General features: G+C 49.9%; 7 protein-coding genes across 7 annotated transcripts; 3 read left to right on the top strand and 4 right to left on the bottom strand.

The window, feature by feature from the left end:
* Positions 1 to 230: 230 nt before the first annotated feature.
* Positions 231 to 1,982, bottom strand: chk1 (Chk1 protein kinase; the record flags this gene model as incomplete). The annotated part of the gene is made up of 2 exons (XM_064900522.1): positions 231 to 1,827; positions 1,888 to 1,982. 2 exons carry the CDS (start codon positions 1,980 to 1,982, stop codon positions 231 to 233), a joined length of 1,692 nt encoding a protein of 563 aa, XP_064753834.1.
* Positions 1,983 to 2,515: 533 nt separating this feature from the next.
* UBC11 (Ubiquitin-conjugating enzyme E2 11) lies at positions 2,516 to 3,104 on the top strand (the record flags this gene model as incomplete). The annotated part of the gene is made up of 2 exons (XM_064900521.1): positions 2,516 to 2,616; positions 2,672 to 3,104. The coding sequence occupies 2 exons, from the start codon at positions 2,516 to 2,518 to the stop codon at positions 3,102 to 3,104; spliced, it is 534 nt and encodes a 177-aa protein (XP_064753833.1).
* Positions 3,105 to 3,411: 307 nt separating this feature from the next.
* On the bottom strand, positions 3,412 to 4,655 carry LTR64_006186 (uncharacterized protein; the record flags this gene model as incomplete). Its single annotated transcript, XM_064900520.1, has 2 exons — positions 3,412 to 4,503; positions 4,575 to 4,655. The coding sequence occupies 2 exons, from the start codon at positions 4,653 to 4,655 to the stop codon at positions 3,412 to 3,414; spliced, it is 1,173 nt and encodes a 390-aa protein (XP_064753832.1).
* Positions 4,656 to 5,267: 612 nt separating this feature from the next.
* Positions 5,268 to 6,368, top strand: LTR64_006185 (uncharacterized protein; the record flags this gene model as incomplete). Its single annotated transcript, XM_064900519.1, has 1 exon — positions 5,268 to 6,368. One exon carries the CDS (start codon positions 5,268 to 5,270, stop codon positions 6,366 to 6,368), a length of 1,101 nt encoding a protein of 366 aa, XP_064753831.1.
* Positions 6,369 to 7,503: 1,135 nt separating this feature from the next.
* LTR64_006184 (uncharacterized protein) lies at positions 7,504 to 9,618 on the top strand (the record flags this gene model as incomplete). The annotated part of the gene is made up of 9 exons (XM_064900518.1): positions 7,504 to 7,717; positions 7,767 to 8,067; positions 8,116 to 8,259; positions 8,306 to 8,452; positions 8,498 to 8,633; positions 8,680 to 8,743; positions 8,789 to 8,986; positions 9,032 to 9,245; positions 9,297 to 9,618. The coding sequence occupies 9 exons, from the start codon at positions 7,504 to 7,506 to the stop codon at positions 9,616 to 9,618; spliced, it is 1,740 nt and encodes a 579-aa protein (XP_064753830.1).
* Positions 9,619 to 9,690: 72 nt separating this feature from the next.
* On the bottom strand, positions 9,691 to 11,571 carry LTR64_006183 (uncharacterized protein; the record flags this gene model as incomplete). The annotated part of the gene is made up of 2 exons (XM_064900517.1): positions 9,691 to 10,345; positions 10,415 to 11,571. 2 exons carry the CDS (start codon positions 11,569 to 11,571, stop codon positions 9,691 to 9,693), a joined length of 1,812 nt encoding a protein of 603 aa, XP_064753829.1.
* An 885-nt stretch (positions 11,572 to 12,456) lies between these two features.
* On the bottom strand, positions 12,457 to 14,632 carry srk1 (MAPK-activated protein kinase Srk1; the record flags this gene model as incomplete). Its single annotated transcript, XM_064900516.1, has 4 exons — positions 12,457 to 13,606; positions 13,655 to 13,899; positions 13,993 to 14,043; positions 14,132 to 14,632. 4 exons carry the CDS (start codon positions 14,630 to 14,632, stop codon positions 12,457 to 12,459), a joined length of 1,947 nt encoding a protein of 648 aa, XP_064753828.1.
* Between the last annotated feature and the right edge of the window lie 274 nt (positions 14,633 to 14,906).

Below are 14,906 nucleotides of genomic sequence, written 5' to 3'. Positions count from 1 at the left end.
GCTCGTCGGCCTAAGGACTAATTGTATCCAATAGGTATGATGCATTGGTGCATGCTAAAAATCGTGTAGCTGTGGTATAACAGTCGCGGATACGGAGTGATATCGGATCTCCTGGAACCCTTGACTGTATAAGGAATATTCAACGTGCGTGCCTCCACCACAATTCTAGTCGAGGTACATTTCGGCAATATGTCTGAAATCGGACTATCAGCACGGCCAGTATCCAAGCATTATTCCTCTGGTCTATAGACTGCATCCTGACACAGTACGACAACTTTCTTGAACAGTCTTCGCCACTCCAGTGGATCTCCTGAAGCTTTGACAAATTCCACCTCTATGAGACCTTCAGCAGCAGTCTCGACCATTATCGAACCTGAAAGCTGACAACCTCTTCCATCGACTGTCTTGAGTTTGATCAGGCTCTCTGTGTCCTGCGCTGAGAACTTTCGAGTAGCCAGATTGGAAGGTACAGGTACGGCTAATCGTGTTAAAGACTCGAGGAGGAGTGGCATAAGTAAGTTGAGTGTATAGATCGAATAAAATTTGGTAAGAGGTGTGGCAGGCAATATGTCTCGAAAGTTGCGAGCGAGCTGGGTGCGAGACAGGGGCACTTGTGGATTTCGAGTAAATTGCGATAAAGTTGGCTCATCTTCGAGCCACACAGCTTGCGACGATTGGGTAGCAGGCCGGTCCGCGAAACCGGTTGTGAGAGTTTGAGGAGGCAGATTTGCAGGTTGGGTTGAAGAAAGGTGAGCATGCGTGCGACGATCAGAGGGTCTTTCCCAGTCAAACAACATGTCTTCGGCTGGAGTGACTGGTTGGCTGGATGACATGTCGTAGATTGGTGGTTTGAGGTAATGGGCAAGATCTAGATTCATGGCATCGCGGTCGACTCCCTGCTTGGATGGTCGCCGACAGTCAGCTAAAGGATCGACATCGAAGCTCACATGCAGTGATTGGAACATGTTGGTGGCAACGTTGATAGGATCAATAAGGCGACCTTTTTGATTCAGATATTGGTTCGATCTGGTGAACCAGGGATGTCGACGCACATCCTCTAAGCTGAAGCGAGAACGAGTATCGACTCTCATCATTCCACGCAACAAGGACAAGATCTCAGTGGGCAGTGCTTCCCAAAGCTCATCTTGGGGTCGCCCACCACTCTGAACATACTCAGCATACTCGTTGGGTCTGCCCCACTCGTCTTGCTCTTCGACAGGTTTCGACCAGGGTGTATTGCCTGCCAATAGCACGAATAGCACGACACCACAGGACCAGATATCGGCACAGTCAGCAGCATATCCTGGCCCTTTGGTAGTACCTGGAGCGCCACATAGGAGCACCTCAGGAGCAACATATGGGGGACTGCCACAAAGAGTTACAGCTTTCTTTCTCCTCCCACCGTACTCGAATAATGTGGCCATGCCAAAGTCGGCAAGTTTCAGGTCACCATCTGCGGAGAGGAGGATATTCTCGGGCTTGACGTCTCGGTGAGCAATCCCTCGGGAGTGCATGTAAGCTATGCCGTTGATCAGCTGGGTGAAGTAGACATGGGCAATATCTTCTGATACACCCGAGTCTGCTTCGATCTTGTCAAACAAATCACCACCCTCAGCTAGTTCCATGGCTATCCATATCCAGGCTGGATCCTCGCCATGATCGTAGAACTCGATAATATTTCGGTGAAGACCAACATGTTTGTGTAGGGTCGCCTCCATCAACAACTGCTTCTGTTTGATCTGGCCATGTTTCTCGGCAAATCTCTTATTGATAAACTTGACTGCAAACAGCGGATTATCCTCTCGTAAGGGTGCGGCTCGTTTGATGCTGTTCAATGATGTTAGTCGGCGTCAGACAAACCAGAAGAGATTTCGGACACTCAATTACCATGCATATGCTCCTGAGCCGATCGTCTTAGACACTATTCGGAAAGGCACTCTTACTGGTAGAGGCGCCAACTGCGAGTGCGGAATACCATTCATCGTGGATGCTTTTGCGGTCTGTGATGAATAGTATTACACTTCAAGTCGTAACATGCTTAGATTGCCAGCGTATGAAAAGCGACAGAACCAGCGCTGTTCATAGGCAAGAACATACCCAAATTTCCTGGCTTTGATGCAGGCACGCCGACACGTCCTGTTATTGTTGCTCACGCAACGCGTATAGTGGCCGATCTGGCGTCACGCGTTTCATTGGCCGGGAATGCCTCAATTTGGCCGCTTAGGAGCCGAGTCGTCCCTCCAACGCTCCAGATCAACAAATCCAGCTCAAGCAGTCCAACACTATACCTGCACTACATGTCCCTACAAAATCTCACGTCTTGCACGACCACTCAATCCACTGCGATACGTTTTTCACCACTTTTGAGTTATAGCACTTCGAGCGCACGGTTATCAGTAATCGTCATTGTTCTTCACTTGCATACCGAGTAATTAACGCATCCGGCCTGTTTCTGTCACTTGCTGCAAGCACATCGATCACCTAGAAAAGCATTTCTTCACGCTCTCGATCCATCATGGACTTTGAAAACTCTGCACCTAACCAACCGACCATGGCCGAACAAGCAAAACTTAATGGATCTGCTTCTGTCGCCAACACTCAATCAGTGACCAAGAGGTTAGATCTGTCCTGCCTGCCTACCACATCTTTCGTACTGACAGTAATATCCTAGACTGCAATCAGAACTCATGGCTCTCATGATGTCTCCTACGCCTGGCATCTCTGCCTTTCCAGACGCTGACGGCAACATGCTGCACTGGATCGCCACCATAGTTGGCCCTAACGACACCCCATACGCCGACCTCAACCTGAAACTCGACTTTCAGTTTCCTGCCGACTATCCCTACTCACCTCCTACCGTGTTGTTCAAGACACCGATCTACCACCCAAATATTGACTTCAGTGGTCGGATCTGTCTCGACATACTCAAAGATAAATGGGTCGCCAGCTACTCGGTTCAGACTGTCCTATTGAGTTTACAGAGTCTGCTCGGCGAACCCAACAATGCCAGTCCGCTGAACAACGAGGCTGCTATCTTGCATGAGAAGGACTTTGAGGAGTACAAGAGGAAGGTATTGGCTAGACACGTCGACCTGGATGAATGAAAGGACCTCGAGCGGGCGCTTGGCTATCATTTTGCTTTGGTTGATCGAACTCTGGTATACACATCTGCGGTTATTAATTTAGCGAGGCGCTGGTTAGTGTCTGACCCGGGTTGCAAGAGTCATCTCCAACCTGCTCAGGTTTTGAGTGCACATAAAGAGCATACAGTACGAAACGAAGTTTGATATTCCAGTCTACCTATGCTTTGTGATCTCGCACTAGAAGGAAAACGTATCCCATTGCCCATTTCTATGATCCACCGTGTGATACCTCAGCAATCCAGTTATATGTCCTCTGTGAGTAAACAGTTCAAAGCTCCTGACTTATGGTGGGACGACCCTTGGCTCCATCTAGGCCCTCAAACAACTCGACTCCCCAACCACTACTAGGATCATTAAATCTGATCCTCTTATCCTCGTTCGCAATCTCCTTCAACTCCTTCTCAGAAAACTTGACCTTCAACGCCTCAATATTCTCCTCAATCCGCTTAGCATGCGTACTCTTCGGAATCACAATCGTGTCTCGAGCAACGCCCCAGCCAAGAACTGCCTGAGCAACAGTGACATTCTTCTTGTCCGCCAGCGACACCCAAAATCTATCCTTTAGGATCGGTGGCAGATCCGGCTTGACATCCTTGTATGTTGGGTTGAGATTGGCTAAAGGTGAGTATGCAATGACTTTGATGTCGTGCTTGTGGTGCCAGTTGATGAACTCTTGCTGCTGGAGGTATGGGTGAGTCTCGAATTCGTGTGCATAGGGACAAATAGTACATGTTTTGAGAATTTGGTCGATTTGTCGTGGGGAGAAGTTGGATATGCCGATGTATCGAGCGCCATATGCACCGTTGCTGGCTTGGTAGGCGGATGCCAGCGTCTCCATTGCTTTCCAGGTGTCGACTATGCTGGTGTCGTCGTCGACGATGGTGCGTCCACCTTGGTCGGGCAGGAAGGCGACTGGCCAGTGCATGAGGTAGAGGTCCAGATAGGTACTGTTAACCTCTGATAGAGTCTTGTTGAACGCTTTGGGCACGTTCTCTGGCTTGTGCATTGTGTTCCAGAGCTTGGAGGTTAGCCAGTATTTGCTTCGGTCTGGAGATGATTTGTCGGATAGGGCCAGGCCGACATATTCTTCATTGCTGTATGCGGCTGCACCGTCAAGATGGTCGTAGTTGCTGTCGAATGCGGCAAGAATTGCGTGGGTAGCGTTTTTGCCCTTGCTGTTCCAGAGTCCTAGACCCACGGATGGAATGGTTGATATAGGTGAGTGAGATGGTGGTGAGGGCCTGATGGGCTCTTGAGGTGGCTTGGCTTTATCTGAGGCTTGCACCGTAACACAAGCTCCTAGGAGGGAGAGGACTGTGGTTGTCTTCATGGTTGGACAGAGCAAGAAGTAGGTGCTCGGCTGCAGGTCGAGTATCGGGTATCTAGAACTTGAGCTCTATCTCAGCACGAGTGCAAGCCCCTGAGGCTCACAAAGCAACTAGCAGTGGTGAAGAGCTCTAAGACTTGGGAGGTGAAGTGATTGTCCTCGATATTGTCGTCACCTTCCGGCATCCTGGTCGATCTGCGGTGCGGGACAAGCTACTCATATATGCAGCCATTCAGAACCGTGGACATGGAACCTTACTGACACTGGATACGCAGCTCCGATGTTCATCGTGCTGCTGTCTTTTTGTCATCTCCTCACAATGGAACCGTTGAATGGGGACCTGAGGGTTCACTATAGCTGCTGTGGTGTTTATGTTGGATGCAGTATGTTAATATCACTCGGCATCGAGACGAATTGGCCAGTGTTTTTTCCGGTACAAAGTTTATACAGGTTGAGCTCGAGTCTTAGAGGCAATAGCCGGTTGACCCGGCTCGATCACCGCTTTAGGCGATTACTTCTCCAGCCTTCTTACCTGAGACTGGCCTTCAGTTCTTGCAGGTAACGAGCGTTGTCCCAGTGCATGTCTCAATATTCTCAATCAATACGAGATTAAGACCTCGTTGGAGTGCGTTATTGCTCAGGCGGCATTGACAGTACGTACTTTGATTTGCCTCTCCCAATCACTACTACGGTTTAGTGGAAACCTTGACAAGTGTGCAAATGCGCTTCATTCACGGCTACTGTGCAACATCTGGCTCGACTTTGACACTCTTAAACCAGGACTGGACAATACTGGTATGACATCGGATCCGAAGACAACAACACCTGTGTCTGGAATCCTAACTGTTGTCATTACCACTTCACCGACTCCATCGGCCCCTTCGACGGAACTGCTTTCTTTAGTGTTTCAGTCATTCCAGAAGTATTGTCCATCGCTGCTTGAGTGTCGGTTGATTGTGGTGCTCGACACGTATGACAAAGTTGCAGAGACACCTCGGCTGAAAAGAGGCGTGGTAACAGCTCAAATAGCATGCGACTTTGAGCTCTATAAGGCTAACGTCAAAGAACTCGTCCTTGCGAAGTACCTGGAACATCAGAGTCATGTCTCAGCAACTCGAAGCAGTGGTGAGGCCGAATATGGATCAGCAGGGTGCGAAGACAATGTGGTCAATGTTTCTATTTGTCAGTTTTACGACGAAAGAGTAACATTCATCGAGCCGGTGCAAAGACTGGGCTTTGGTCTGGCTGTTCGTTCAGCTTTAAGAATCGTGAAAACACCTTACGTCCATGTCCATCAACATGACTGGACCCTAGAGGTCGATATCCCTGTTGCCAGTATTCTGGATGTTATGCAAGCACACGAGTCTGATATCAACATACCTGTCAAGTATATCTGCCTTCCATCTATACGTCTGTTAGAATATGCAACCCAAGACGACGTTGTACGCTTCTTGACGCTCAGAGAATTAACCTCATCTCTAAAGCGCGACTTCATACCATCACCACTCCAAGGCATTAGTGTTCCATTAACACCACTCTTCTTCTGGCATGATAAGCCGCATATAGCATCAACAAAGCACTATCTCGCCTGTATTTTTCCTTCCACGCTTGCTATGCCCAGAGGTGCTTTCATCGAAGACACGGTCGGACAACGGGCAAGGACACAGATGAAAGAAGGAAAATGGCACAAGTGGGCGTGTTGGCTATATTATCCGGCGGAAGGTCGACAATTGTGCCTAAGACATCTCAAAGGTCGAGTATGGCGAGGTGTCGAAGCTGAAATGAAGCAAAAGGAGATCTGGAAAGCTCAAAATGCTGGAGCCGAACCTTTGGAGGACATCGCAGTCGTTGCAGAGGTGAATTTGGAGAACTTGTTTTCATCACAGTTGTTGCTGTAGCCCGACGTTGAGAGATACAGATTGTAGATGCTTTGCTACACGGTTGTCTAAGGCCAGCGAGCACGCATGGCAACCACAGCTTTGGCCAAGATGCCAAATGAAGATAGTCAATAATACCAGAGAAAGATACTACAGCTCGCAGATGTTTTGGAGATGTTGCAATTGAGACCTACCTGACTCGCAATATTTGCGATCCCATGATCCGGGTCGTGACTGCAGCGAAACCATTGCAGTGCCTTCCCATGGAGGATCTTCGGCTAAGATTGCTCGAAGTGGCGGCACTCGTTCTTTCAATGTGTCCATCGTCCTTGTCTCTCGATAACGAGAACATGCTCGCCACATAACAACCACATGAAAGGTAGTCCTTTCTGCAAGCACTTGATCATCCGACCATGCCGACCAAATAGGGCAATCGCAGAGAGCCGAAACTGTGATCTCGAGCGTGTCTCGAATGCTATTCCTTCTGCACCTCGTGAGTCTTGTTGCCTTCTGATTGGACAAGCTCTCACAAAGTGCATATCCTGACTTGGACAACCTCAGTCAGGTATGCATGGCAAACTCTGATTACCCCGGATCACCCTACAATTTGGAAATGCTAACATGCATCAACCACGTTCCCAAGCCTAGACTCAAGCCACCCTTGCATACCACTGGCTCTTTCCCCTCGCGAACTCGTATGTGCCAATATCATATGTGCAGCTTCACTCCAGTTTCGGGACTTCACATTGCACTTCGATTGGACGATTGATGTTTGGATCACGAACTTCTCGGCAGCTTGACTCGAAAGTCACCCAACTCGAATTCGCTACCGAGGCAAGCGACCTCGGTAGCCTCAACATGGTTAGCTGGAAGCCTGCGCTGTATGGGAACGGAAATACTGTCGTCCAGCTGCTGTGTAGCGAATGGAGACTTCAGAATCCTGGCGTCGTTTAAGTGTCGCTCCACTGATGGCTAACGCGGGGCCCCAGGTTCTGTGTGGGAAGGTTCAAGTCTAGGCTCCCAAAGTCAGTACTAGCGTTTCTTGGAGTATGCTGGATGTGAATCGAGGCAAGTGTATGAAAGACATATGAGAGAGGGACGAAGTCTCAGCTGCTGAATCCTCTTTTCTCCATAGCAACCCTCCTGCATCAAAACCATGGCATCCACCATTGCCGATGAGAAGCAGATTCATCAGGTTGACGCACAGCACGTCGAGCGTCACCACAGTGATAATGAGCTACAAAAAGTCTCTACTTTGGGTGTCGACTTGGAAAACAGGGACGCTGTGAAAGGAGACAACTCCGACGGGCAGATAAACTGGACGACCAAGCAGATTCTGGCCACAATTTCCCTTTCTGCTCTCTATGTTGGTGAGTTCGTCAATTGTGGTTGTAGCAATATATGCTGATATTAGAGCAGGCTCGCAAATTCCGCTCTATTTCGTAGGCGGCAGCTTAGGATATATTTCCGCCGACATTGGAGGCGCAGATGCAGCTGCATGGCTACCTGTGGCTTATGCTCTATCTCTTGCAGCTGTTGCTCCTTTCTGTGGGTACCTCCAGGACTTGTTCGGCAGACGTAACGAGACACTGCTGGGAGGCCTGGTCTTGATTGCTGGAGTAATTGTTCTTGCGACGGCGAAGACTTTTGGACAAGGTGTGGTTGGTATGTGCCTTGCTGGCGCAGGTGCAGCTGTTGGTGAGCTGACCGCTTTGGCTGGGTAAGTACAACTACTGCTAGACAGGATAAGGTTTCTAATTTGTCCTAGTACTTCGGAGCTCGTACCAGTCAGCAAAAGAGGTCTTTATCTGGCCTTCGTCACATTTTCGATCCTTCCGTTCTGCCCTTACCTGATGTACTCCGAACTACTCGGACACTATCACACCTGGCGCTACTCGATCTGGATCTGCCTGTGAGTTACGAAACAAGAGGTTCTGGCATACACTGACGTTACACAGGATTTGGAATGCCTTGGCCTGGATCGGCATTGCTGTTTTCTACTTTCCAGAATCTCAAACAAGAGCACATGGCAGGAGCACTAGCGATCTTCTCAAGAAGATTGATTACCTTGGTGGCTCGTTATCGATCGCCGGACTGACGCTTTTGTAAGTTCGTTCATCTCGATCCGAGCCAGCACTAATAAGTCACAGCCTCGTCGCAATGCAAGCAGGTGGTTATTCGCATCCCTGGACGAGCGCCTACGTTTTGGTCACTCTGATTGTCGGCCTTCTCTTGATTGTTGCTTTCTGTGTATGGGAATGGAAATTCGCTAAATATCCGATGATAGTGAGTAACGTACCGTGCATCAGAGGCCGTGACTGACATCCTCTAGCCACATGAAATGTTTGCGGGACAAAAGATCGTCGGCATGGCATTCGGTATTGCCTTCGTTGCAGGTGAGTACAAAGTTCTGCTCGAAGATACTCGACTAACGTCTGCAGGCATGAACTTCTACGCTCTGCTCAACTTCTTCCCCCTGATGTTCTCCGCCGTATTCGAACCAGATCCAGTTCAGATAGGCTTGAAGGGTCTCGCTCCAGCTTTCAGCACCACTTTCGGGGCAGTGTTCACTAATGCTGCTCTGACGTGGTTCAAGGGAAATAATCGAGAACTCCTTCTTGCTGCCACAGTCATAATGAGTGAGTCGCTCTTTCTTGTGTTGTGACCACACTAACTTTCTTCAGCTGTATTCGGTGGTTCCCTCGCTGCTGTAACTCCAGAGACTCCTAAGCTGGCAGTTGGTCTTGGCACGATGGCAGGATTCGGAGTTGGTGGAGTACTTGTCCCAGCTGCAACAATCGCCATTACTGTCACACCAGATACTACCATTGCTACATGTGTCGCGCTATCTCTAGCCATCAGAACAATCGGAGGCTCTATCGGCTACGCTATCTACTAGTAAGTTCTCCCTAAGCCAAATCAGTGTGAACTTCGCTAATCAACCCGCAGTAACGTCTTCGTCAACAGGCTCACTCCAAGACTTCCAGCATACGTGGGCGCATACGCTGTCGAAGCTGGCCTACCAGTCGCAAGTGCCACAGAATTTGTGACTGTCCTCCTGACGGACCCTTCCAAGATCGCCACCGTACCCGGTGTTACAGCGGAGATCATCCAAGCTGGTGCGATGGGTAGTCGATGGGCCTACGCAGAGAGCTTACGAAACGTCTGGTTGGTGAGCATTGCTTTTGGTGGCTGTGCTATTGTTGCTTGCATATTCCTGGGGAATATTAGCAAGTACATGACCAACAGAATCGCGGCTCATGTCAAATAGAGCATAGTAGTCTAATTTTGCAAGTCTGCAGAATATCCTAATAATGGCATTAAATATTGAAATATGCTTTAATTACATGTTCGTAGTGATATGCAAATGTTTTGGTCCATCCGCCGTATTGACCTCTTGCTCGCCATGATTCTCCTCAACGACTGAACTCATTGCCCTTGAAGTCCTCGTCCCATACACAGCCCTAGCAGCCTTGACGTTCTGCTTCGCCATACCACCACCACCACCACCACCACTACTCCCCTCCCCACCCGTTTCCCTTCCCCTCGGCCTCGCCGAATACAAAACCTCCTCCCTCTCCCTGGCCCCCTCCTCCCACCCATCCTCCCGACTAGTCCAATGCCTCAACACAACCCTCTCAAACTCCGTCATCTCATCCTCCGGCATCCTCAACTCTTCCCTTCCCACCTTCTTCTTCACCCACTCCACCCCCTTCACTCTCCCCACAACCCCCGGCTGCGATACCTGCCATGGCGTATCAGGCTGCGCGTCCGCTTTCCAGATGAATGACCAGCCTTTCAGGGCGTCCGAGGCATAGTCGCCTTTATCGTCGGGGCCGGGGGCGTCGAGGGCCATGCGGACGCGGACGGAGGCGTGCATGGATTCGTGGGTGCCGGTTAGAGTGTGGCCGGTGGGGGACATGGTTGCTTTGGTGTATTCGGGGTGTTCCATTGGTGTGCGGGTTTGGGAGCCTGCGAGGCGGAAGAAGAGGGTGTAGCTGTAGTGAGAGAGTCGAGTCAGAGGTGGAAAGAGGTGGTAATTGTAGATTGGGGAGGGGTGAACTTACCTGTCGTGGATTTTGCCTGTGCCCCATGGTCGGAGTGGTCCGAATGTTCTGGCGCGTTCGATGGTTCGAGGGGTGGATGAGGATTCTTCGGTTTTGGCTTCGACCTCTTGTGCTTTCTCGTGTTGAAAAAGTGTCTGGTGGATCTGGCGGATGAGATAGTCGCGGTTGAATGTCAGTAGCTTGTGCTCTTCGAGCTGTCCGACCATCCAAGCTAGTGTTAGGTTTGCGATGTCGTCGTTGGCATAGGAGCCTCCAACATCGCTGTGAACACCAGGAAACCAGGTCTGTTTTAGGACTCTGGGGAAATGCTGCTCGGGCGGCTTGTACCAGATAGTAGGTGCGTATGATCGTCTTCGTTCATCCAGACCTAGGGCGTGGAAAGCATACTCAACATTGTCGAGTGCCTTTGTGTCTACAAAGGCGAACTCTTTGGTTCTGGAAGGAGGAAAGATGGCGAGACTGGGTATTCCCAGCGCACCTACTGTATCCCACACAGCGACACATTTAATTGGGATGTTCCTTCGACTGAGTTGCAATTTGTGCAACATCTCGTGGTAGGCAGGGTCCGAGAAGCTCGGCCTATCAGGCCAGGGTTCTGGAGATGAAGATTTCCAGCCTTGGACATTCTGATGCTCCCAGTCGTCGCACATCTCAACCAGATACGATAGACCTTTTGGTGTAAGTAGTCCAAGCTGCTTGATCAAGGTGCTGATGCTGCGGGCTGTAAAGGCTCCACGACTGAAGCCTAGTAGAATGATTTCATCATCGCGATGATAATTGCTACATATGAAGGAGTAGGCTTCACGAATATTATCCGCGAGGCCCTCTCCTGTAGCGCCTTGTAAGTACTTGCCGATCTGCTTGTAGTACCAGCCGCTCTGACCTGTACCGACGCCGTTCTGGTAGAAGGTGATTTGAGGAATTGCAGTTGGATGTGCCGGGTCATTGTTGTCGACACCGACAGGTGGTATGGCTCGGATAATGCGAGTAATGTTTGAGGGCACTTGATCGACACTATCAGAGTCCATCCATGTGCCATCACAGGCGACTATGATACGCTTTCGAGGACATGAATGCATTCGAGCAGGGTTGCTGGTAACATGCTCACAGTTGTCGTCCTCGAGGTGGGTGTCAATTGATGAATGTGTGGTTGCCATGAGTCTAGCAGGCTGAATGAATCGTCCCAACTCTTCACAAAAAGAATGTAGTTGTCTCTGTCAATACCTGGCGACTTGACATGAACACAAATGGGCTGTGGTAGAACAGTGTTTGACGGAGCAGTTGCAGTGTACTGGTACATAGCGAGACAATCAAACTGAATACACCTCGACATTATAAAAACGTACTTTTGTGCTCAGGCGGTCGTCCTCAAGCTGAGTCGGTGGTCCAACAAGGGTGCCTGACCCCGTACCAAGCACTGTCTGATCAACCTGGGGCGATATTGGGCATGGTATGGGTAGACGATGTGCATCCATGGCCCCATCAGGCGACATCCTGGACGCCCTTTGTTAAGGCTGAGGTGCACAAGAATAGGACAACCAATGAGGAGCCGCAAGCCATAACATGGAAGTCTGTCAGTTTGGTCAATAACGAATACTGAATCACACCTGGCCCCTGCCTTGTGCTGGTACTTGGTAGATGCGCGTGGAAATTGGCTACACGGATCAGCTTTGTTTCAGCAGCACGTGGAGATTTTAGGTTCAATAATTGGGTTACCTCAACCTCTTCCTGCTCTCGAGGGACACCATTTCCATTTGGCATTTATTACTGGTGAATTATATCACGAACCGGCTACGCATGGCGTGGTATACGACCTGTATAGAATTCCGCATGTAATTCATGCGATAGTAAGGGAGATCGCTCACCAACGGCTAAAATAATTGATTTGTCTTCATGTTCATGTTCGTGATCGTGAGCTGTGTCCCATCATGAGCGACACCCTTCTTCAGGCCTCTGACACCTTGAACAGCTCTTTCCTGCGCCCAACTTTGTATATGAACCATGATGCGAAAGATACCCTCAAACGATTCGGGCTCTCACCACTACCGCACTTCCATTTCCCTTAGTTTACTCGGAGCTGGCGTGCCCTTGTTCCTTCGGCCAAGTAACGTCGAGTTATCCAAGCTGAGCTCGAATGGTTGCTTGCTACGCTGGCCAACACTCTTCTTTGCCGCTGCTGCAACAGCAGCACTGTGCTGTCCATACCCACGTTCCTCCTGTTGTCGACTGCGCTGGGGTGCGGCCGCAGCACGAGCTTGTGCTGCTGCGGATGGCTGCGTGCCCAAGTTTGTGCTTCGCAACTTAGCCTCCATGCTGGAGACATCTGATGGTGCCTGAGACTTTGGCACTTTCGCTGGAACGTCCTCTTCATAATCTCCATCTTCGTAGTCGTCATCATCCTCGTTGAGAGGGTTCAGGCTACCTGGGACACCAGCGCCTCGATAACCTTGCTTGAAGTTCTTCCTGCGTTTCGCCTCTTCTTCCTGTCTATGTACAGCGTAACCAACGTCGAAAACTTCTCTCAGGTTGACTGCGCCTGGCGATCGGAAGTCGTTTCGTCGTCCTGGTGTGCCAGGGGTAGCAAGTGCGTATTGATCAACACCTGATGCGAGGCCGAATTCCTTCTGTCTTACGGCCAACGGCGTTGCCAGAGGTGGTGCGTCAGCAGCTGCGTAAGTCTCCTCGTTGCTCTGGCGGATCCAAGGATGATTCAAGAATTGCTCGATGGTATATCGCTTGTCAGGATCAACAGTCAATAGATGTGACACTAAGTCCTGCGCAGACTTTGAGATATCGTCCCACCATGGAGACAAAAAGGTATACTGGCCTCTTGCCACCTTTTCGGTTAGGACCTGAATCGATTCATCATAGAAGGGAGGGAAACCACACAGCAGTGTGTACAACACACAACCAAGAGCCCACATATCGACGGATTTGCTGTAGCGCTCGTCCTTTACTATCTCAGGAGCGGTATAGCCTACCGTACCACAAGGAGTCATGGTTGAGGATTCCCAGATGACTTTTGACAGACCAAAGTCTGCGATTTTAATCTGACCAATACCCCCTGCTCCAACGCCATTTACGAACTCACCTTCGTCGGCCTTGTCCTCGTCTTCGGGTCCGCGTGGTTTCGGGTTTCTTGTCGGAATAAAAGGTATCGGATAGAACAGTAAGTTTTCTGGCTTGATGTCACTGACTATGTTAGCTTACGCAGGTCTGCAAGGATTGACATCGACCTACCGATGTACCACGCCTTTCTCCTCGTGTAGATAATGTAGTGCTTCGGCCACTTGGACGATGACGTGCCGACTTAGCTCTTCGCTGAAATAGGTCAAACGCACGATTTGATGGAATAGTTCACCGCCGGGACACAATTCTAGAACGATGTAGTAGTATTGTTTCGACTCTGAAAAGTCGATCAGTCGGACGATATTAGGATGGTCCAGCTGTCGCATTATCTGGACTTCTTTGAGGATGTTCGCTCTCTGTTGGAAACAAAAGTCAGCTCAATCTTCGACGGCAAACGCGAAATCCTCGATATCGTCAAGAAAAGCGTCAGTGAGATGGGGAGTGTTTACCTCCACTCCTTTTGGTTGCTTCTTAAATTCCGGATGCAAATGAGCGTCGCCCTGTAATATCAACTGTGTTGGCATTTTGACGACAAGAGATGAGACGATACCGAGGACCTCTGCAGGATCGAAATGATCGTGGACGTACCTGGTTGGAGTTCATCTCGAACTTGCGGACCACCTTGATTGCAACCTCAGCACCAGTCTGAGTATCTCTCGCCTTGTAGACGTTGCTGAATGCGCCATCACCCATCTTTTCAATCAGAATAAAACGTTCCAGACCAGGATATCGAGGCATCTTGGCGGCCTTCTCCCTCTCATCAGCAACGAGTTGAGCCAAATCTGCCTGGTTGACCTGTAGCTTCTGATTCTTGCCAGCCATGTTTGCGGCACCACCGGCTGCCTGAGCTGCTACATTGCGGTTGTCGCCTGCTGCCATAGAGTATTCACCGATGTGACCTCCTGGTTGTTGGTAAGCCGCTTGCTTGTTGTGGCCGACTACTGGTTCGCTGATGCCATGGGGGAGTCTGGATTGTTGAGCATGAACGTTCGATACATTTGTAGTTGGGTGGTCTCGTGGGGGATCTGCGGCTCTAGCTTGTTTACCATGGCGGATGAAATTCTTGAACTGCTGAATGTGTGTAGACATTTTTGACGGATACTCGCAATTCTGCTTGGATTCGCAGGATGAAAGGATTGATGGTGGAGGTGTGAGATCAAGTATGCTGACCAAGCCTCTGTTTGCACTCAAGGAATGTTTCTTCGGCAGCTGCGGTGCGATGACGTCGACGAGCCTGCTTGGATATCCTGTGAGAACTACAAGTACGACCAGTCCAGACGCAAGTAGTCGGTAGGATCAGTGAGGCAGAAACGAAACTGCTGATGTAGGAATTATCGTGGTCGGCGTAGACACGGGTGTTCTC

Source organism: Lithohypha guttulata (genome assembly GCF_036872675.1).
Source record: "Lithohypha guttulata strain CCFEE 5908 chromosome Unknown scaffold_4, whole genome shotgun sequence".
NCBI classification, from domain to species: Eukaryota; Fungi; Ascomycota; class Eurotiomycetes; order Chaetothyriales; family Trichomeriaceae; genus Lithohypha; species Lithohypha guttulata.
The sequence above is the reverse complement of the archived record's forward strand: the minus strand, read 5'-3'. Positions and strand labels throughout refer to the sequence as shown.